Below are 22,139 nucleotides of genomic sequence, written 5' to 3' on the forward strand. Positions count from 1 at the left end.
ATTTCAAGAGAATATTAACACTGGCCACCCACATGGAGAAGGAATAGAGGAGATAAATATTTCCTCTGTTTCCTACCCAAAACTGTAGCGAGGGAAGGCAGGGTTTGGGAACCTAGGCTGAGTCATGGTAGATATTTCAAGTCCAGGTTGACCAGCTCTATGTTCCTTGGAGGCTTCACTTAGAGGGTTGGGAATGGACTGGAGATCTGGATGAACCCAATCTTTCCACACACCAAAAGGTACAGGCACAACTCCCACTTCAATACAGCCTCCCATGAGCCAACCAGCTAGCCCATGGTGAGTGCATGGCACATAGTGGGTGGAAAGGAGGTACTGGTCATGGGTTGGGAGGATGGTGAGGAGACAGGCAGGATGGCACTAGTTTTAGTGGGAAATCAGCTGTCCAGGGCTTGAGCTTCTGAAGCCATTGCTCATTTCCTCCTCCTCAGTCTCTGCCATGTGGTTCTGCTGGTTGGGCTTGCCTTGTTCTACTAGGAGACCTGTATGTGGACATGGAGACATGTAAATAAAATGGGCATAAGACGACAATCAAAGCAATCTCATTCCTTAGGAGCAGATGTTCAGCATCTGTGCTCCACAAACAGATTTCAGGGAGCCTCTGACCCTGAAACTTTATGCAAAATATATGGTATTTATTGGCATATGCATTTCTCTGGAATGAGACATAGCTTTCACATGAATCTTTAAAAAAATTGAGAACGAAAGTAAATCTGTAAGCAAGACAATAAGTAAACCAGTAAGTAAAACAATGCATACCACTTTTGTCCTTTTAAGGTGGTTCTGTCTTCAACCTTGTGACAATACCCTTTGCCATTGACCACGAGAAGGCACCCAAGGTGGGCATGGGATTGCAATTCATCTATGTGTGTAACCCACTAGCGAAGTCACACAAAGAGAGCTACAGAAATGGGTGGGAATCCCAGGCCCCTTATGAAGGCACAAAGACTTGCAAGAATCGTTGTCTTAGCAGAGCCCTGTGTGGCACTGTAGGAGAGACACTGGATCACAAGGTCAGTTTGAACTGCAAAGTTGGCAGTTCAAATTCACCAGCAGCTCCTTGGAAATCCTATACAAAGTTCCTGTGGGTTGGAACTGACTTGACAGCACTAGCAACAACAAACAGTTTACCCAAGCCCTGGTGTGGCACTGTCGGATAAGCACTGGACTGTTAACTGCAAGGTCGGCGGTTCAAACTCGCCAGCCAGCTCCCGGAAACCCTATATAGAATTACTATGAGTTGGAATGGACTTGACGGCATACAATAACATCTTACCCAAGGAGCCCTGGTGGCACTGTGGATTAGGCACTAGACTGCACACCAAAAGGCCGACAGTTCAAACCCACTAGCCACTCCTCAGGAAAAAGATGAGGTGCTTTGCTTCTGTAAAAGATTTAGTCTCAGAAATCCTAAATAGGTTTTGAGTTGGAATGCACTCAATAGCAGTAGTTTTTTGGTGTATAGTTTACCCAGTATTTCTGCGCATGAGCTCACATTCCAACTGCACTAAAATTTGCCTTTTGATTATGTGTTCATATTAAACTTCAGTTTTCAATAAATTTTTAAAGAAAACCTTAATGCCACTTTCCCCCACCTCCCAGGCCTACACGAAGTACAAGCACATGCAAGGGTTAAGTCAAAAAGCACTGGTATAAAATAACAGAAATGTTATTAAACAAAAAATATCAAAATGTGAAGCTGTTGTTTCTCAACATTTCCTCCATTTACATCTATGCACTTTTGAAGGCAGTGTTTCCCTATCTCTAAACTCTTCCCCAAAGATTTCTGTGCTCTTGGGCTTACATGACGTCAAAATGATAGTTTTGGCATCCTCAGGGGACTCAAATTCCGTTTGTTTTCAATGTTCTTTGAATTTGGGGAACAAAAAGAAGCCTAAAGTGGCAAATCAGGCCTGTAGGTTGGTGGGGGGGGGGGAGATTTCCCAATGAAATTCTCATAGGACAACTCTTGTTACCCTTGAAGAATGAGCAGGTGCATTGTGATGTGAGCAAAAAAAAATCCTTGGACAACTTTTTTGGTCTTTTCTCACCAATGTAGTTTTCAATTTCCTTAAAACTTCTTCAAATTTTCACCTCAAGGTTTGGAGGGAACATGACCCTGCCAACACTTTGATTTGGACTTTTGTCCTCTGGAACTATGACCAACAGCCTGAAAACTTCTTCATAATAAGCCTCCATGATCATTCTGTATCCTTCAAAAAAAGTTCTTAAGATTGCCCCTTTGGAGTCTCAAAAAAAGTCAATATACCCTTCTATCCATACCTCTCTGTCGTGAATTGATACTTTCAGAATGCACTGTTTTGATTGGACCTTTTTTTTTCCTGCAGACATCCTAATGAGACTAAGACAAATGTATCTGTTACTGAGAGAACCTGTCTACAATTATCCAATGATCATTGTTGTTGTTTTGTGACATGGAGACAGTTCCGACTCATAGTGACCCTGCACAGGGTTTCTGAGGCTGCAAATCTTCACAGGAGCAGAAAGCCTCATCTTTCTCCTGCAGAACACCTGGTAGTTTCAAATTGCTGACCCTGAAGTTAGTATAGCCCGATTCGTAACCACTATGCTATAGAGATGTGTTTAAACACATTTTCTTTTTTTAAACAGGTAGCCTAAACCTGTGCATGTATGAACTGGAACCCTAGTAGTAAAAGTTTTTGACTTACTCTCATATTGCTTTATGTCCTAAAAAAGAACTGGACAAAAATTAAAAATAAACGGTATTTTTGAATGGATGAAGGAATTGCTCTAAGGTAAAGTCAAGCATTGAACATCTCCTTCCTTCCCTGATCATTTTTGTGTTTTGCATGCTTAAATTTTTGATGTATTGTACTTGCTAAGAAAGATATACTGATGTAATGGTACAACAGCTTTTTCATGAATTGCAAATTAATTAACACTGCTGCATTGTTGTATTTTATACCATGGTTTCAGTTATAGGAGGAAAAAACACACCACCCTATATGATTGTGCTGATGGTCAAGTAAGTTTGTTGCAATTGTTTGAAGTTAGCAGATCTCATGATAGGGAGAAAGTCATGCAAACTGGGACTTAACAGACTGAAAGTCATTTAAAAAATGTTCTTCTGTATATCCTGTGCTCTGGAATAGCTGCCATTCTCCCTGGTGCCAACACCTGCTAGTTCCTCTTCTTGCAACAGTGGGATTGGTCAGTGACTCGGACTGTGCTAGATTCCACCAGCCATGGGTAACCTGTGTGGCATGGAATGATAAATAAGGTGGGTGGCAGGGGGAAGCAGGGGGGTTGGACACGTGTTTGCAGAGGCCCTGAGAAAACTAGAGTCTGCCAGATGCTCATGGCCCAATCTGGGGAGATCACCATGACAACTGCTGGACTCGTATATGGTGAACATTTCATTACACAATAGAGGTGTTTTCAGGGTAGCATAATTTTGGTGCAGAAAATATTTTAACTGCATAGTTCAGTTTTGGTATCAATTTTTCCTAAGGTAAGACACAGGAAGCTGAAAGCTCTCTGTCAATGCACTCTCGCAAAGCTAAAACCTGAGTGGATGAATATGGCACCAAAAATAGCCCTTCTTTCCGTTTCACAGATGCAAAAGTAGAGATCTGCATAAAGTCAATTTAAAATCAGTCCTCAGGGGCCCTAAGTATCCTGGTGCTCACAACCTTGTGCTTGATACAGGGAACTAAATTGGCTGGAAAATGCCTACTTCCTTACCATAAAGGGAAGAAGAAGATCATTTCTGGCTGCACAAAGTTTGGAATCCAAATGAATTCAGTGCTGTTTATGTTTTCACAAAAAATATTCTATTTCCCTTTTGATGAATGGATCCAAAAAAAGCATGTTCCTTTGTGTGATTCTGCAAGCGGCTCTTGGGAGCAGACATTTCTTGCTGTGTCAGAAGACCCAAAACATTCTTTAAGGGAGACAGTAGAGGAGTCTTTAGTTCCCTGATGCATATGTGTGTGTGCTCACACGTGTGCCTGTATGCATGCTGTATGGTGCACTTAAGAAGGGAGGTGGGGTGGCCTCCCAGTCCCTGTTCGTCTGATATGCATATGCCGAGTCCTTCTTTCTTTTCTAATTAATTAGAAGTAATAGCTTTCCATAGTTTCTGGTACGTGAGAGTGTGAAGGGAAATAATTTAATTGGCTGTCTTGCTTTCAAAGCCCAGTTTAATGAAATGGTTCTCAGTCTGAAGTGCATGTATTATCTTTCCTGTTATTTTTCCAATTAACATTTCATTGGATCATGTCTGTGTGGAATCTTCTAATTGGTTTGAAGCGTGGGGGGGTGGGGGGTGGCGGAATGGGACTTGAGCAGATGGAGAGACAGCCAGCTGTTTCTTTCATCACCAGTGTCTGTATATAAGGACGTGGCTGTAGGTCTCCCCTTAAGCCTTTTCTGGGAAGAGCTCAAAGTGCTTGACAGAGGTCCTGCCTGGTCACTTTGCCCATCCGCACAAAGCCACGAGCCATTCCAAGAAGCAACATGCGGATAGAGTGGTTTAAGCACTAAACAAGGGGCACACTAAGGGAGAATAAATATCATAAGGTTCTGGGGTTCCCTACAGTATGTGTCCCTAAGGAGGAAATGGATGTCCCTCAGTGCTTCCTGTGAACATCTTTTCTGCTTAATCAGATACAGAGAAGACACTTTATATAAATATTTGTTGAAAGAATATTCAGAGAGCGCCACTATATCTCTTTATTTGCCATTCTTCTTGTGAAGAGAGCCGTTAGTAGCAAATGGACATGAAGCAGGGCTGGGACTAGGGTGAAGTAAGCCAGCAGCCCAAAACACAACATTTAAGAAGGCATACTCTTTCAGGGTTATGCAAGTGCAGGATTGGTACTTGCATTGCCCTGAGAGTGAGTGCTTCCTTAAATCTTGCAATCCAAGTGTCTCACTTGCCTCACCCTAACTCCCTCAGGGGTAAAACAAAGCATTCCCTCCATTCTGTCTCTTCCCTGTGCTTAGTAATGATGGGCTCCCAATCAGTCTGAGACCATCCCTAGACACTCAATAATCTCCCCGGCCAATGCCTGAGCTCATGATAAGAAAAATGTAGTTGTCCTTGGCCAGCCTCTTTGGTAGGATTAAACTAGGCAAATCCTGCTGGGATTTCAAATCTGGCACAGATCTGATGCTCAGACTCCTCCTCTTTCCAAAAGGTCTTTTGGAAGTTCTAGCTACATATTCAGTCTAGAGCTACTTCCTGCAACACTGTGCAGGGATATTCTGGCCTTCCTTGTCTGCCAGGGTCCTGGCAGTGGACCTGGCTCCTTCCCAGCAAGGTAGCTTGGGGTACCTCAGAGCCCAGCTCTCTCTACAGAGACAAAGCTCTCTTGATGGAAAAAGTGGGTTTCCTTCCCTGAGATGATATTAAGCTTCCAAGTAGATGGGGCCTTGTGTGTGTGTGTGACCAGCCTCAGGCCCCATGGTTCTGGTGAGGAGACAATATCTTACAGGAGGCAGAACTTTAGTTATTTTGTAACACATTCAGACACTATCTCACTGCATTCTCCTGATTCTGCTGTTGACTGGCTGTATGAAGGGTCTTCAAAAAGTTGTGGACAAATGGAGTGAAAAGATAATGGAATTTCCCCCACAAACTTTTGAAGACCCCTCATATTAGTGTCTTGGTTAATAGACACAAAAACCAAGACCCAGAACAGTGAAAGGATTTGGGCAAGGTTAGCTCTCTAGCTGGGTCCATTTCTCCAGTTGCATTCCTATAAAAGTAGTCAAATAACCTTGGTTGTCCTCTAGCCACCAAGCTGGCAACTCCCCTGAAGGGCTTCCATCTGCAGCTGTCCTACCAGGGAAACTGGAACCAGATGTACTCAAGATTTCAAAAGAAATTAGTGGCAATAGGTTCTGGGGTAAAAATATCTGTGTGCACTGAGCTTGTTCACTCAGCTCCCTTTCTATCTAAAGATCATTTAGGCTTAATTATAGAGTTAAGGCGTTCATTGGGTTTTTGATTAATTTTCTTTTCAGCTCCAAGAGTGTGCGAGTGTAGTGGATCTGTGTGTATGTGTTTACATCTTTCTTTGCAACTCAGTTGGGAGCTGGCTCTGATGATGCTTAATTGTGCCCTCAGTTCTAACTAGAATGTTCAGTGTGCCAACCGGAGTCCGGAAAGCCATTGTTTCCCCTGCCTCCGCCCCCTGGGCTGCTCCTGCCTTGTGTTGAGGGATGGCGAATAGCAGGGACTTGTTCAGCTAGGACCTCAGCTGCAGGATGCAGGCTCTCCTCCCCCTTTTGTGCTCATGGTGTTTCAGGGATGCTGAGACCAGGAGAGCAGATTCCTTACTCACTACCTACCAGGACTATGCTCAGGGCTACAGAGTGACAGCCAGCCACTCACACTGCAGCTTGTGACAGGCATGCTTCTGGGTTGCCCTCTGTGGATGACAAGGTTCTTTGTGCAAGGAAACTGTGTTTGTTCTCTTATTTAAGATATGTCCACTTAGTAGATTGGGAAAGGCTACAGGACTATATAGGTGAAAGTGGCTTGTGTTTTCCTCTCCTCCCTTCTTTTTTGTCCCTCTAGATTGGGAGCATTCCTGAGTAGTACATACAGTTAATACTCTTGACTGCTAACTGGAAAGTCAATGTTTCGAACCCACCAGCCACTCTGTGGGAGAAAGAGAGAGGAGTATGCTTTTGGAAAGATTTACAGTCCTGAAAACCCTACTTTGTCCTATAGGGATGCTAGGAGTTGCAACTGACTGAAAGTCAGTGGTTTTGGTTTTATTAACAGTAAAAGGAGCCACAGTAGCGCAGTGGTTAAACAACATCTGATTGTTAACTGGAAAATTGGTGGTTTGAACCCACCAGCTGCCCCATGGGAGAAAGATGTGGCAATCTACTTCCATATAGATTATGGCCTTGGAAATCCTCTATGGGGCAGTTCTACTGTACCCTATAGAGTCACTATGAGTCAGAACTAACTCAATGGCACACAAGAAAAATAACAGTAACAACAGCATTATACTCCTCATAAGACTACATGTAGATAGATGCATTTTGAAAAATATAAAACATAGTTCTTGTTATTTTACAGCTCAGAATTACTGATTAGAACATGATTTTGACCTATGAGACTCCATTTCTAGCACCAGGAGAGAGGGAGTTGTAAAAGAGGCCCATGGAATGAGTGGAGACTAGTCTCCAACATACCCACAAACTATGGACAAAATCAAGGTAAAGTGCATGCAGCCAAGAGCCCAGATGAACGTAAGCGTTGAATATCAAAACGATGGTCACAGAGAAAAAGGAATCTGGACCTTTTTTTTTTTTGACACACTAGCAAAGATGATTTTTCCGTATTCCCTTTAAGAATGGATTAGTTTGTCTCCAGTTTTTAGAATAACTGGTTGGTATAGGATGATGACAATGTTATTTCTGGTTGGAGACAGGCAGGGCACTGTGGCTTCCAGGTAAGTATGACTATGCAGTAATATGAAATTTGGGAGATTGCTGGATTAAGTATGTTACTCTGAATAGATGACCTAATTTATTTGGACTTCAGTGCCCTTTGAGATCATGGAATAAGAGCTCTCAAAGGTGACTTAAGAATCTTTAAGCGTTTATGGAATATTCTTTTCCAGATCAGAATGAAAAACTCTTGTGCCACCAAGAAACTGTGCTTGTATGTATGTATGTGTTTAGAATCCAAATACAGTCTTGAGCTCACCCAACTAAAACTTAGTCAAGGCACAGAACGAAGTCCTTTTAAGGTAGTAGTATCTGGCATGAGATCCAGGCACTTGCAGGAGGAGGCCTGACAGGAGGATGGAGGTGACCCCAAAAGAGGTTTCAAGGTAAATGATCTCTTGTTAGACTGCCTCTCCTTTGGCAATATTCTGACTAAGCAGAAAGGTAATGATCCAAGGATCAGAGAAAGAAAAGGGGCCATTTCCTTGTAAAACAACTATAACTTTAAAACAATCGGTTGAAGGGCAACAGAGAGTTCTGCCAGGCTGATTTCAGAATTGATACACCCAACTGTACAGTTCACAATAGTATAACTGACAATAATTGTAACATACAATTGCATAGTGCTGGATCATTTATAAGCACTGTCACAAACCTACTTTTCCCATTTTGTCATTATATAACTTCCCAGAAACTGACTTGGAGTCATTTCTTTGAAAACTCTGAAAAACATGAATTTTTAGGGGTGGGAGGAGTGTAGTTTAACTTTCTTTATAAATACAGTCTTGGGTTATGGATGAGTTCCATTCCTAAGTCTGTCTTGAGTTGAATATGTACGTTAAGTCAGAACAGTTAGGCGTATTTCGTATCTAACATTATTTAGTCAAATGATTGTCATATACAGTATATGTGAGTCAGATCAACTCAATGGCAGTGGTTTTGTTGTTGTTATTTCTATCCATAAAAAATATTTAAGAAACACTGCCAAATGTATTAAAATACCTTTATCATAATGATGCAGTAATAGTAATAAAAATAATGAACCTGATGTGGCACTGTAGGGTAGACACTGGACTGCTACTCACAAGGTCAGGCAAGGTCAGCAGTTCAAACCTACCAGGCACTTTCAGAAACCCTATACTGGTCACTGTGAATCAGAACCAAGTTGATGACACACAACAGCAATAATGATGTTTTGATGTGTATTGCAAAATAGCAGCAGCTTGTTCTTGTGAACCATAGTATGTACCTTGAACTTTTAATGTAATAGGCTTTATAGGGGTCGGTTCATAGCTACAGATTGTAGGTTATTTGGATGTTTGTAACCTGGGGAATGCCTATACAGATTAGCCCTTGAAAAAGTTAGGTTATGTATAAATATAATTGTGTAAGTCACATTTTAGTTTAATGGACAAGGGGAATGTGAAGACAGAAATCTTATGTAGGATTTGGTAATGCAAAAAAAAAAAAATCCTCATTAGCCTGTTAAAAATTAAAAAAAAAATTTTTTAAGTATCAGGTATTTTTATTGAGTTTTAAAATATGGGGTGCACATAGATTTAGGATCTTTAAATTCCTTAGCATCCCTAAGATATTCCTGAGAGAAGAGAAACTCTGTCCTTTGTGAATTACATTCCAGGATCAGTGTCTACTTCCTAGAATCCTGTAGGGGTGACATGTAATGTGCTGTTTGTAACATCAACGTGGGAAATAAGCAGCTTTATACTTCAGCTATGGGCTCTCTGGGGGGCTACCACTCCCATAAAAAAAACCCAAGGAAGCAAGGGGAGAGACAGAGAAATTCAAATGTAGCAGCTGAGTTATTTCTAAGTGGAATGTCTCCAGGTCTTCTGTGAGTCACTGACATGTTATTAATGTTCTGTTATAAATAGTGTAGCTTGCCATCAATAGCTAATCTATGAGAGAAGCTGGTGCTGGGGGTGTGAGGTGAGCGCTACATAATTTGGAGTATTAACCCTCTCACGGGAGTATGTGCCATCATTTGGGTCTATAATTTGAAAGAAATTATGCACAATTGCATTTTAAATTAAAAAAAAAACAAAAACAATTATGTCCTCTTGATTTTCCTTCACCTGCCAACTCTGATGGGAGACAGATCTTTGGAGCAAACCATGGACTGCAAAAACTGCTCTGAACCTCATCTCTCTCATCTCTGAAATTAGGCTGATGGTATCTACTAGTAAAATCTACCATAACACTGTGAGAGTTTTATGATTACTGTGAATGGGGAGTTTTTAGAAGCTTGCACTGTTGAGAATAAAGGGAAAGGTTCATTTGGAGGTAGTGATTTAAGCTAGATGAGCTGGCAAATCCTTATGGTAAAGACAGGCAACTCTTTTAAAAAATTCTCCACTTAAGGAAACATGATCTCCCATCTTTATTTGGTTGGATCTCAGCAGTACAGGGTTGTTTAATGTGAACAGCTCAGATTTTCATCGGAGAGCTCTGACATATAAAACCGTGTGAAGCAGTTTTTCACAAATGCTCAAGCTGTTCAAGTTGAGCTTCTGTGAAACACAGTCAAAATAAGCATAGATGGACATGCAGTGTGTGTACTGTGTATGTACAGAGGCGACACAACATATGCAGGCACTGCTGGCAAACCTGTTAGTAATTATGCTATATGCATCCTGGCACACATGTGGATGGATGTGCTCTACATGTTCAAATTATTCCAAAGCTAAAAAAACAACAACAGCAAAAAACCTCAAAGAATGAAGATGCTGTTCATATTTGTTGGAATGTTCTTGAAACCCTACATGGACTCAAAGCTTATAAGCAATGATCTTTTTGCAGATTTAGCGCTGGTGACGGGAATAGAATAAGCAGCTGTAAACAAAATCACAATTTGGCTGGTGTGGCACTGTAGGATAAACACTGGACTGCTAACCTCAAGGTCAGCAGTTCAAACCCACCAGCTGTCCTCGGAAACCCTTACAGGGTCACTGTGAGTCAGAACCGATTCGACGGCACTTAACAACAACAGAAAGTGTGATGTGGGCCCCAAATGCCATTGCCACTTTGGAATATCGGAACTGTGCACCTAAATACTGTGATTAAAAATTGTTCAAATAAATAATTTTTGGAAAGGAGTTGGTAGATGGAACCACTGAGTTCCCATGGTTTAGTTCACATCAGCACCTTGGACAGTACCTAGGGGGGCCTTCTCTTTGGAGCAGAGCAAATGCAATTATTTCTCCAGTTTTCGAAGAGTTTCTTTCATTCTAATGAGTGGGTGGATGATATGATGGTCCACTATGAAATGTACAGGCATTCATTTGTAACAACTACATATTTTTTTCCTCACCACCCAATCTTTTCCCCACCCCATTTGCATTCAACCTTTCCCCCAGCACCCTCCAGTCAGACTGCCTTACGAACACCTGGTGTGGATGTTTTCACTTCACTTCTAATTGGTTGGGAAGCAGCATTTGCCACAGGCACTGTTTAATTTCATTTCCATTCCCTGCATATCACAGGAAAGAAATGGTCAATAGTTCAGATAAAAGAACCATCCTGGTCAGCTCCAAAATATGGCTACTTGCATGGTAATCACAGCAAGTCTGTCAAATCAATGATTTCTTTTACTTCTAAAAGGATGGGACTTTTCCTAAGGATTATGGTTCTAACCACCCAAGAAGCAGCACTACTCTTCACAAGTGGCTGCAAAGGCTGACAAACCGAGAGGTCTGCTTTGGCTCAGAAACTCAGTTTGGCTCCTGCCACCCCTGGCAAGCTCACTGCGTGTCTCAGCAGTGCGTGCTCCACACACAGTCAAGCCAGCCTGCTTCTACTTAGGCGGGATCACGATCAGAGGTGGCCCCCGTTTGGGCCTCCACATGAGGACCTGGGCATCGTTGGCATTGGGTTTCACTAGTGCGTTGGGGGGTATGGGTTCCATCCGGCTCAGGATCCGGGGCTGCTCCTGCTGAGTCCTGCCCACCAGCCGGGCCCGTTGTCCCAAGAGCTGAAGTGGGTCTACCTCAATGTCCACCCTCATTCTCCACTTGATAGTCTGCAGAATGATCTTCTCCTTGGTGGTGGTGTTCATGGCCACCAGCCACGTAGTGAAGCTTTGGTCTCTCTTGATCCTTGTGAGCAGTGGCACATTGCTGTCACTCACTGGCACCGCCCACGTCACACTGGGGTAGAAGTTGTCATTCATGCTGACGGAGAACCTTGAGATCTTGTTGGTGGGGCCAACCAGGGTCACAGTTTCTGTGGTGTTCCCGTACCAAGGGTAGCTCACCCCATCTGAGTCACTGATGGCTTTTACTCTCCCTTCCCTCAAGTCAGGCAGTTCCCAGCTTGACCTGGCAAAGCAGAAGAGATGCACAAGAAAAGAGGCTGAATGAATTTTTTAAAAGCTGAAGAGATGCCCACCACTTACTAACATGGTCAACTTGGGTAAAAGGGAAGTTTGGAGGGGAATGCAAGTCAAAAAGTTCTGTTGTCCTGTTTCAGGATAAATGAAAACAAAGTAAAAAAGCATGTTAAATAAAACCGTAGCCAGACTGATTAGAAGCAAGAAGATCACAGAGGCAGCTGGAGACTAGCAAAGAGGCATCAACTAGCTAGGATGGTCAAACTGTAATCAGTGGGTTAGAGGCATTCCATGACAAGAACCATTTTCTCAAGAAATATGAGTATGGGCAAGATTGGTTTGTGTAGGGAGATGCAGTAGTTGACATCTGATATACTTAGACGGAATTACTACGTGAAAAAGAGTGAAAAGGAGGCAAAGTTAAACATACATTGATTTCTTAAGAAAGTAGTAGAAATTTTACTCAACAGAGTACTGTTTTAAGTTCTAGTCAGCAGCCAATCCAACATATAGAAAACGTGGTTTTGTGTGGTTGAGTCGGTTCCAACTCATAGCAACCCTGTATAGGGTTTCCAAGGCTATAAATCTTTACAGGAGCAGAAAGCCTCATTTTTTCCCCCATGGAACAGCTAGCTGGTAGTTTTGAACTGCTGACCGTGAAGTTAGTAGCCCAACTCGTAACCACTATGCTATCAGAGCTCCTTATAGAAAACATAAGTACAGAAAATGATAAAATAAGGAGATAATGACCACCTTCCAGAAACCACCTCAGTGTCGGAGGTGTGCTATTTCTACCATGCTGTTCTCCCATTGGCTTCAAGTCCAGTTTGGAAACCTAATTGCTTAGTTTGACAAGTTTGCTATTCTGGGTTCCTGCCTATTCTTTGTGCTGCCCTAATCTTGTACAAAGGAGCTCTGGTAGTGTAGTGGTTACGAATCGGGCTGTGAACCTTAAAGTCAGTAGTTCAAAACTACCAGCTGTTCCAAAAGATGAGGCTTTCTGCTCCCGTAAATATTCACAGCCTTGGAAACTCTGTACAGGGTCACTATGAGTCGGAACCAACTCCACAGCACATAACATAACAACAACAACACAGTCTTGTATAGGGAGGAGAGGAAAACATGTCCTACTCTTAGTCCATATCTCTCCTCCCTGCCATAATAACAGTAACAATGTATAGTAGTAGTAATAGTTGATACTTTTGAGCATTTACTCTCTTCTAACTACTGTGCTAAGTACAATGTTATCTTGATCTTCAAAATATGCAACAAGATAAAATGAATTATTTCTACTTTACACATGAGATGAGAAGCTTGAAGAGGCTAAGGTATATGCCAAGGGTTCGATAGATTGTCAGAGATGGAGCAGGAAATGATCTGACTCCAAAGTCCATGCTTCTGAGCCCTATACCACCTGGAAGTGCCTGTGAAGTACCCTTACGTGGTGCTGCAGGAAGTCAGAGTGGAGGGGACTCAGGCTATCCAAGTAGCTAGCCACAGGGAGCTGGACTCATCTTCTTGGGTCAGTGTTAGTCAGCAGAGTCCAGTCCATAGGCATTCTCCATATAGCTACACCTGGGGCCAGGATTGATGTTTGGTAATAATGCCTAAGAACTTAATAACTAATCATCAGATAAGAGATGGTCAATTTGTTTGGCATTAATTTCTTTCTATTGAGAAGTAATGGAAGATTTTGCATGGCTTTGTAGCAAAGGTCTAAAAAGAGTTGCAATGTCGGGTTGATGCTGATAACATCTCAGCATACCTCATGTCATGTGGGGCTCTGGAGACACTAACATTGCTGCGTTCTGCAGGCTTCCCACCACACTTCCTATTTGAGCCAGTCTCAGTCTGAAGGGAAGGGAAGCTAGATGGCCTGGGGAGGAGGTGAGCCTACAGCTGTAAGAAACTTTTCTCTTGTCTCTGTGCCCATGATAACTGTGGCGAATAATTGCAGTGTATCATGTGTTGGCAGAAACTAAGTAGCAGAAATTGACCTGACTCAAAGAGAACTCATTTTGTTACACATGCTAGTTGGAGTCATGCCAGAGGGGTAGCTCCCAGATAATTCTATAGCCATTTCTTACTGGACAAAACGGAGTGCATATCACTTGAGTTGACATAGGTCAGAGGTTGGCTGGAGACCTAATCAGTTTGTTGGCGGTCTGAGATGGTGATGCTGGAATCAGCTTGGTGCCCCAGCCCAAGAGCTGATGCTGTTATTTAGTCACTATGCATTTGTTTTGTGTTGCCTAAACCTTGTGCTTCATTTTGGGTGCAGTGTCCAGCCCCTACTGGCCTCTAGGTTTCTTTGTGGCATTGGAGGACGAGGAGTCCCAGCAGTGCACGCTGTACCTCTCCTTCTGTTCCAAACATTGTGCCAATTGGGGCATATTGTCTGGAGAATTTGGTTTTGAATGGATGTACTTTTTATTCTATAACAACACTGTCTTTTGATGATTGGCTGTCTTGGCTTGGTGAATTTGGTTACTTTCTATAAAGTCTCTACAGACTTTATTGTTCATGTTTCACTGATGTTCCTTCTCAGAGCCATGTGAACAGAGACTTAGGCCAAAGATCTAGAGGTTAGGTCTTGTAGGAAAAATCACAAAATTTAGTTTGACTCAGATGTTCTCAAAACAGAGTTAATATAGTAAAGTTACTCTTTTATGCTTGCCTGTTGTGGCACTGTGGGTTAATGTACCAGACTGCAAGTTCAAGCTCACCAGTTGCTCTTCGGAAACCCTATACAGGGTCGCTATGGGTTGGAACCGACTCGACAGCACTTCACAACACAACAACAAGGGAGAAAGGGAAGATATTCTTGTGTTGGAGGATTCTCTGAAATAAGGGAATAATACAGGCATCTTAATCAGCACATCAGAACAAAGACATCAAGCCAAGTGCAGTTACTAGGTGTAACAATTTTGAGAGGCTATGTATTAATTCCATCCACATTGCTGTTACTTTTGTGACTGCTCTTTTGGAAATACCTTCTGGGCTTGAGGTGTGTTCTCTTCCACCATCCCAGTGATCCTACTACTCATTAAGAGAAGGTTTGAATTTGAAAATAGCCAGAATTCATTATGCCCTAACTTCAATGAGTAAGGAAGTGACTGTTTCTTTAGCAAATATTCTATCATTTTTCTTTTATGAAATGTAGGAACTAATTTGCATTCCAAGGCAAAGTTATGCTTATAAATTGAATGACTTATTTAGTGACAAATTCCTTTAGAAAAGTCCCTGGAAAGTTCTGAGAATGAGTCAGTCTCTGACCTGGTAAGAGGACTATGTACTTTGAATGGAACATCAGTAGCACTTCAAATTCGACATGATCCAAACTCCAATGCTCATCTTCACCAAAAACCAGGCCTTCTTCTTCCCATCTCTGCTGCAGGGGGTGGCCCCATTCACCCAGTTTCCCAGGCCAGGACACTGAAGATCATCGTTGGCTCTTCTCAACCTTTACCTTGATTGCCACGGCTGCATACTGAGAATTTTACCCCATAAGTCGTGCTTGAGTTTATCTCCTTTTCGCTATCTCAACTCTTGCTGCCCTCCTTTAATCCAGCATCTCTCATCTGGTCTACTGCAATAGATCATAACTGGTCTCTTATATTCAATACTGATCTCACTTAGTTCCATCTTTTAAGCTGCACTAGTGCTGGCAGTGTAGGATAAGCACTGGATTGCAAAGTCGTTTGAGCCACAAGATCAGAAGTTCAAACTCACCAGCCACTCCTTGGATACCTTATACAGGGTCACTATGAGTCGGAACTGACTTGATGGAACTTAACAACAACTACAACAGTTTTCCAACAGGAGTCTTGGTATGGTGCATTAGGATAAGCAGTCAACTGCAAGTTGGGTTAGAACTGCAAGGTCGGTGGTTCAAACCCACCAGCCACTCCTCAGAAATATACAGGGTCGCCGAGTCAGAACTGACTTGATGGCACTTAAGAACAAGTATTTGAACAAAGTGTCCTACTGGCGCAGTGGTTTAAATGCATGACTGCCAAATTTTTTGTCACCAACTGCTCCATGGAAGAGCAATGTTGCAATCTGCTTCTGTAAAGATTTATAGTCTTGGAAACATTATGAGGCAGATGTACCCTGACCTTACAGGGTCACTATGAGTCAGAGTCAACTTGGCAGCAGCATTTAGTGTTCAAACACGCTATGCGGATCCTGCCCTTTTCATACCTGTTAAGTTGTTGTGAAGTGACGTCAGTCCATTCTGACTCATAGTGACCTTGTACAGGGTTGCCAAGGAGCAGCTGGTGGGTTTGAACTGCTGACCTTTTGGTTCACAGTCCACTGCTTATCCTACAACGCCACACTGTGAGTCCCTTTTTATGCCTAACACCTTTCAAAGGCTCCTCCATGTGGACATCACTGTTATTACCCAAGACAAAAGTTAATTTTCTTAACAGACATATGTGGCTCTTCATGACCCCCTTCCCTATATACCATGTTGTTTTTCACCTCTGTTCATTTGCTCAAGCTGTGCTGTCTGTCAACAGTATTCTTTCTCTTAGGTTTCACCCTATCTAATTACTCATTCTTTGAGTATAAGTTTCTTCAGAAAACCTTATTTTCCAGATATTTACATGTACCAGATTATAATTATTGGCTTATATGTCTATAGTCCCCACTCATTTATGATTTCCTTGAGGTTTGGGAACGTAGCATTTATTTTTGAATCAGTAGTGTCTAACACATTGTTGGCACAAGGCAAAGTCTTTGTTAAAGGAATATACGAATATTTTACTTGGATCACTTTCATGAGTAGGCAGCTGAAACATGGTAGAACTTGCATACAGCAAAGTGCTTTATTGTTTTTACACTCCACATATTCATTTAAAAAAAAAAATCTAACATCTACTATCTAGACTCTATTATTAGAATAGCATACCATGCTTTTCAATGAACGTTATTTACCTTTAGAGATGGGTGGGAACAAGTCACATGTAAATAAGAGTGAATGAATAAATGAATATATTTTGTGGCTACTCAAATCATCATCTACCTATGTACATACATCAAGGATTTGCACAGACTTCACTTGAAAACAGAAATCTACAGATGTCAGCATTCAAACAGCCAGGGGGAAGCTTTGTGGAGGATGTGGGAATGAATTGTTGAGAATAAAGAAAGTACTATCAATTGGTGGTCCCATCCTGGGAAAAAGCATGACAACAAACATGAACATGAGTGTCCAGGAAACAGTGAAGAGACCACCTGTGGGGGGTTTAGTGTTGGGAAGATTGGAGACAAAGCTGCATGGGCAGGGTTGGGTGTTTCTGGCTTACTTTAACAATGGGCTAAGGAGTTTACACTTTGTCCTACAGGAAGTCGGACTTTTGAGCAGGACAGTGATGTGCCCAGAAAGAAGAGTAATATAAGAAGGAGAATTGGAGTGCAAAGGGGAGGTAATAAGAACATTCAGGAGCTTTTGCAACAATGTAAGTGAGATTTAACTTCATCTAGCTTGGTAGCAGAAGGAGGAAAGAGGAGGGACCACATAGAAGATACGCTACAAAGGTAGATTCTCCAAGGGTTGGCAACTGATTACCTACACAGTCAAAAAGAGATCCGAGATAAAGTAGAATACTCACTGAGAGGACTGAGGGAGGTGAAGCAACTCACAGATGTAACAAGGTTGCTGTAATAGTCTCTGGCATCCGACTCCAATCACTGGACCCACTCACAGCAGTATTTTATTGCGCAAAGTTCCGACTTGTTCATTAGAAAGTGAACCTTTGAGATTCAAGTTTACCTTGTACTCATATTCTTTGCACAGAACAGTGTCTGACACATGACACATGCCTACAATTCATGTCTTCTATCTTACGGGCCACCCTTTCTAAGTATCCTTTGCTGGATCTGATTCCTTTCTTGATTTTTTTAATTCTGGAAAGCCCCAGGGCTCAGTCTTTGGTCTTCTCTTATCTACTTATCCATACTTCCTTGGTAATTTCACTCAGGCTCAGCCTTTAACTATCATCTACACTGATGACTCTCAAATTTCTATCTCTACTCTGGGTTGTTTTCTTAAATTCCACATGCATATACCCAACTGTCCACCACTTGTCTGTTAGTGGTAGTTTGAGTGTTGTAGTCTGAAATTGACCAAATACACAATCAAGATGTATTCATGATGCTGGAGGCTATGCCACAGGTATTTTAAATGCGGACAGGGTCACCCATGATGGACAGGTTTCAGCTGAGCTTCCACACTAACTCATACTTGGAAGAAGGAGAGATGGACTACTTCCAAATTATTAACCATTGAAAACCTTATGAATAGCAGTGGAACACTGTCAGATAGCACGAAAATGTTGACTATTGAAACACGATGAATAGCACCAGAATATTGTCAGATATAGTGCGGGAAGATGTGCCCCTCAGGTTGGAAGGCACTCAAAATACGACTGGGGAAGAGCTGTCTTCTCAAAGTAGAGATGACCGTGATGATGCAAATGGAGTATAGGTTTCAGGATCTTCATTTGCTGATGGGGCACAACTCAAAATAAGGAGAGATAGTTGTAAATATCCATTAATAATTGAATATCAAATGTGCACATATGAATCGAGGAAAATGGGAAGTTGTCAAAATGAAATGGGATGCAAAAACATTGACATCCTAGGCATTAATGAGCTGAAATGGACGGGTATTGGCTATTTTGAATCTGACAATCACCTGGTTTACTATGTTGGGAATTACAATTACAAGAGGAATGGCATCATATTCCTCATCAATAAGAACATTTCAAGATCTATCTTGAAGTATAATGTTGTCTGTGATAGGCTAAAATCCATACACCCACAAAAAAGCACCATTAATACCACTATTATTCAAATTTATGTACCAGTCACTAAAGCCAGTGATGATGAAATTGAAGAATTCTACCAACTTCTTGTCTGAAATTGACCAAATACGGAATTAAGATGTATTCATAGTTACTAGTGACTGGAATGCAAAGGCTGGGAACTAAGAGGAAGGATCAGTAGTTAGTAAATATCACCTTGGTGACAGAAATGATGCTGATGATCACATGATAGAATTTTGCAAGACCAATGGATTAGTCATTGCAAATACCTTCTATAAACAACAAAAGAAAATTACACAGATGGACTTCACCAGCTGGAATACACAAAAATAAAATAGACTACATCTGTGGAAAAAGACAGCAGAAAAGCTCCATATCATCAGTCAAAACAAGGCCAGAGGCAGACTGTAGAACAGATCATCAACTGCTTATATGCAAGTTCAGGCTGAAGCTGAAGACTATTAAAACAAGCCCACAAGAGCCAAAATATGACTCTAAACATATCCTACCTGTATTCAGAGAACATCTCAAGAACAAATTTGATGCATTAAGACACTAATGACTGAAGACCAGAAGAGTTGTGGGATGACATCAAGAACATCATACAGAAAGAAAGCAAAAGGTCATTAATAAGACAAGGATGACAAAATGGATGTCATTAGAGACTCTGAGACTTGCTCTCCAGCAAAGAGATGCTAAAGCAAAGGAAAGAAATGAAGAGGTAAAAGATCTGAAGAGAAAATTTCAAAGGGCAGCTTCATAAGACAAAGTCAAATGTATAATGCAACATGCAAAGATCTGGAGTTAGAAAACCAAAGAGGAAGAACATACTCAACACTTCTCAAACTGAAAGAACTGAGGAAAAAATCCAAGCCTTGACTTGAAATACTAAAGGATTCTTTCAGCAAAATATTGAATGATACAGAAAGTATCAAAAGAAGATGGAAGAAATACACAGAGTCACTGTACTGAAAAGAAATGGTTGATGGTCAACCATTTCAAGAGATAGCATATGATCAAGAGCCAATGGTACTGAAGGAAGAAGCCCAAGGTGTACTGAAGGCATTGGCCAAGAACAAGGCTCTGGGAATTGATTGAATACAAACTGAAATCTTAAAACAAACTGTTGCAACACTAGAGGCACTTACTCATCTATGCCAAAAAAATTTGGAAGACAGCTAGCTACCTGGCCCACTGATTGAAAGAGGTCCATATTTTTGTCCATTCCAAAGAGAGGTGACCCAATGGAATGAAATCATCAGACAATATCATTAATTACACATGCAAGTAAAATTTTTCCTAAATATAATTTAAAAATTGTTGTTAACAGTATAATGATCAGGAACTACCAGGGGTTCAAGCCGGATTCAAATGAGGATGTGGAATGATGGATATAATTGTTAATGTCAGATGGATCTTGGCTGAAAGCAGAAAATACCAGAAAGATGTTTATCTGTGCTTTAATGACCTATGTAAAGGTTTTCAACTGTGTGGATCATGCACGACAAGCTATGGAACATATATATAGCAGAAAATGAACATTCTGGAACACTTAATTATGCTCAGAGGGACCTACACACAGACCAAGAAGCAGTCATTCAAATAGAACAAGGGGACTGTGAATGTTTTAAAGTCAAGAAAGTGTGTCCCAGGGATGTATTTTTTCACTATACTTACTCAAACTCTATGCTGAGCAAATAGTCCGAGAAGATGGATTATATGAAGAAGAACATGGTATCAGAATTGGAGGAAGACTCATTAATAACCCGTGGCATGAAGATGATACAACCTTGCTTGCTAAAAGCAAAGAAGACTTAAAATACTTACTGATGAAGATAGGTTTGGGTTGCACTTCAATGTAAAGAAAACAAAATTTCTCACAATTGGACCAATAAATGACATCATGATAAATGGAAGAAGGATTGAAGTTGTCAAAGAATTCATTTTGCTTGGATCAACCATCAACACTTATTGAAACAGCAGTCAAGAAATCAAACAATGTATTGCATTAGGTAAATTTGCTGCATGAGACCTCTTATACATGTTCAAGAGCAAAGATGTCAGTTTGATGACTTAAGTGCACCTGACCCAAGTCATGGTATTTTCAATAGCCTCATATTCATGTGAAAGTTGGACAATGAATAAGGAAGACCGTAGAAGAATTGATGCATTTGAGTTATGGTGTTGGAGAAGAATATTAAAGGTACCATAGACTGTCAGAAGAACAAACAAATCTCCTTGTAAGTCAAGAGGACCAGACTTCGTCTCTCATACTTTGGACATATTATCAGCAGGGATCAATCCCTGGAGAAGGACATCATGCTTGGTAAAATGGGGAGACAGTGAAAAAGAGGGAGTCCCCAACAAGATGGATTGGCACAGTGGCAGCAGCAATGGGCTCAAGCGTAGCAGCAATTGTGAGGATGGCACAGGATCAGTGCTTTGTTCTGTAGTACATAGGATTGCTGTGGGTTGGAACCAACTCAACGGCACCTAACAATACAACTATATAATAAACTTGATAGCTCCACTTGGATGCACATCTAAAACTTTGTCTTGAAAGTCAAAATTTAAAATTCTATCCCTTCTCTATCAAGCCTGCTCCTCCTGCACTTTCCTTGTCTTAGGGAATGGCAACTTCCTCCTTTCCATTGTCCAAGCCAAATAACCTTTAGCGTATCTCTTGACCATTCTAATACTACCCTTGAGCAAATCTAGTTGACACCAACATCACAAAACATTCACAATTCAACTCTTTTCCACCACCTGTATCATCACCACCCTGGTCCAAGCTTCAGTTACTTATCTTTTCTCGATTACTGCTAGCCTTCTATTTAGTCTCCTTGCTAATAATGTCTCTGCTTCTCTGCCTGAGACTATTCTCAGCACAGCAGCCAAATGATCTTGCTAAACATATGCATGATCCCATCACTCTTCTGTTTAAGATGATCCCACAGTTCCCAACCCACTCAGGAAATAACCTTAACTACTGAAAGGGCTCGCATGGTGCTGTGTGATCTGGTTTCCCATATCCTCTCTGAGCTCATTTCCTTTTCTCTCTTTCCCACTTTCCCATGACGTTCCTTGAATATACCAGATACGTTTCCATCTCCAGGCCTTTACACTTGCAGTGTGTTTTACCCAGAACATTCTTTCCTGAGAGATCTGAAGGACTTGTCCCTGTCTTCTTTGTTCCTGGCTCCAAGACCATGTTCTCAGTGCAGCCTTTCCTGATAACTGTCCTAAAAATGGAAAAATCCTGCCCTGACAGAACTTGTCTCTGCTTTATATTTCTTCTTTGTTGTTGTTAAGTACTGTTGAGTCAGTCCCGACCCATAGATACCCTGTCTAGGCTTTCCGAGGAGCGGCTGGTGAGCCCAAACCGCCAACCTTGAAATTCAAATGGCTTTTTCATTCTGGCGTATTAATCCACAGTGCTACACCAGGACACCTTTACCTCCTTACCCAGATGTAATTCACAAGAATGC

The 22,139-nt window shown here is 41.5% G+C and overlaps 1 protein-coding gene across 1 annotated transcript in view; it reads right to left on the reverse strand.

The window, feature by feature from the left end:
* Positions 1–11,060: 11,060 nt before the first annotated feature.
* FAM78B (family with sequence similarity 78, member B) overlaps positions 11,061–22,139 on the reverse strand; it is a 118,172-nt gene continuing 107,093 nt past the window's right edge. Inside the window, exon 2 of the mRNA XM_006875988.1 lies at positions 11,061–11,807. Within this exon, the coding sequence (XP_006876050.1) occupies positions 11,285–11,807 (523 nt within the window). The 3' untranslated portion in view covers positions 11,061–11,284. The remainder of the gene's footprint in view (positions 11,808–22,139) is intronic.

Source organism: Chrysochloris asiatica, unplaced genomic scaffold (assembly GCF_000296735.1).
Source record: "Chrysochloris asiatica unplaced genomic scaffold, ChrAsi1.0 scaffold00349, whole genome shotgun sequence".
Lineage (NCBI taxonomy): Eukaryota > Metazoa > Chordata > Mammalia > Afrosoricida > Chrysochloridae > Chrysochloris > Chrysochloris asiatica.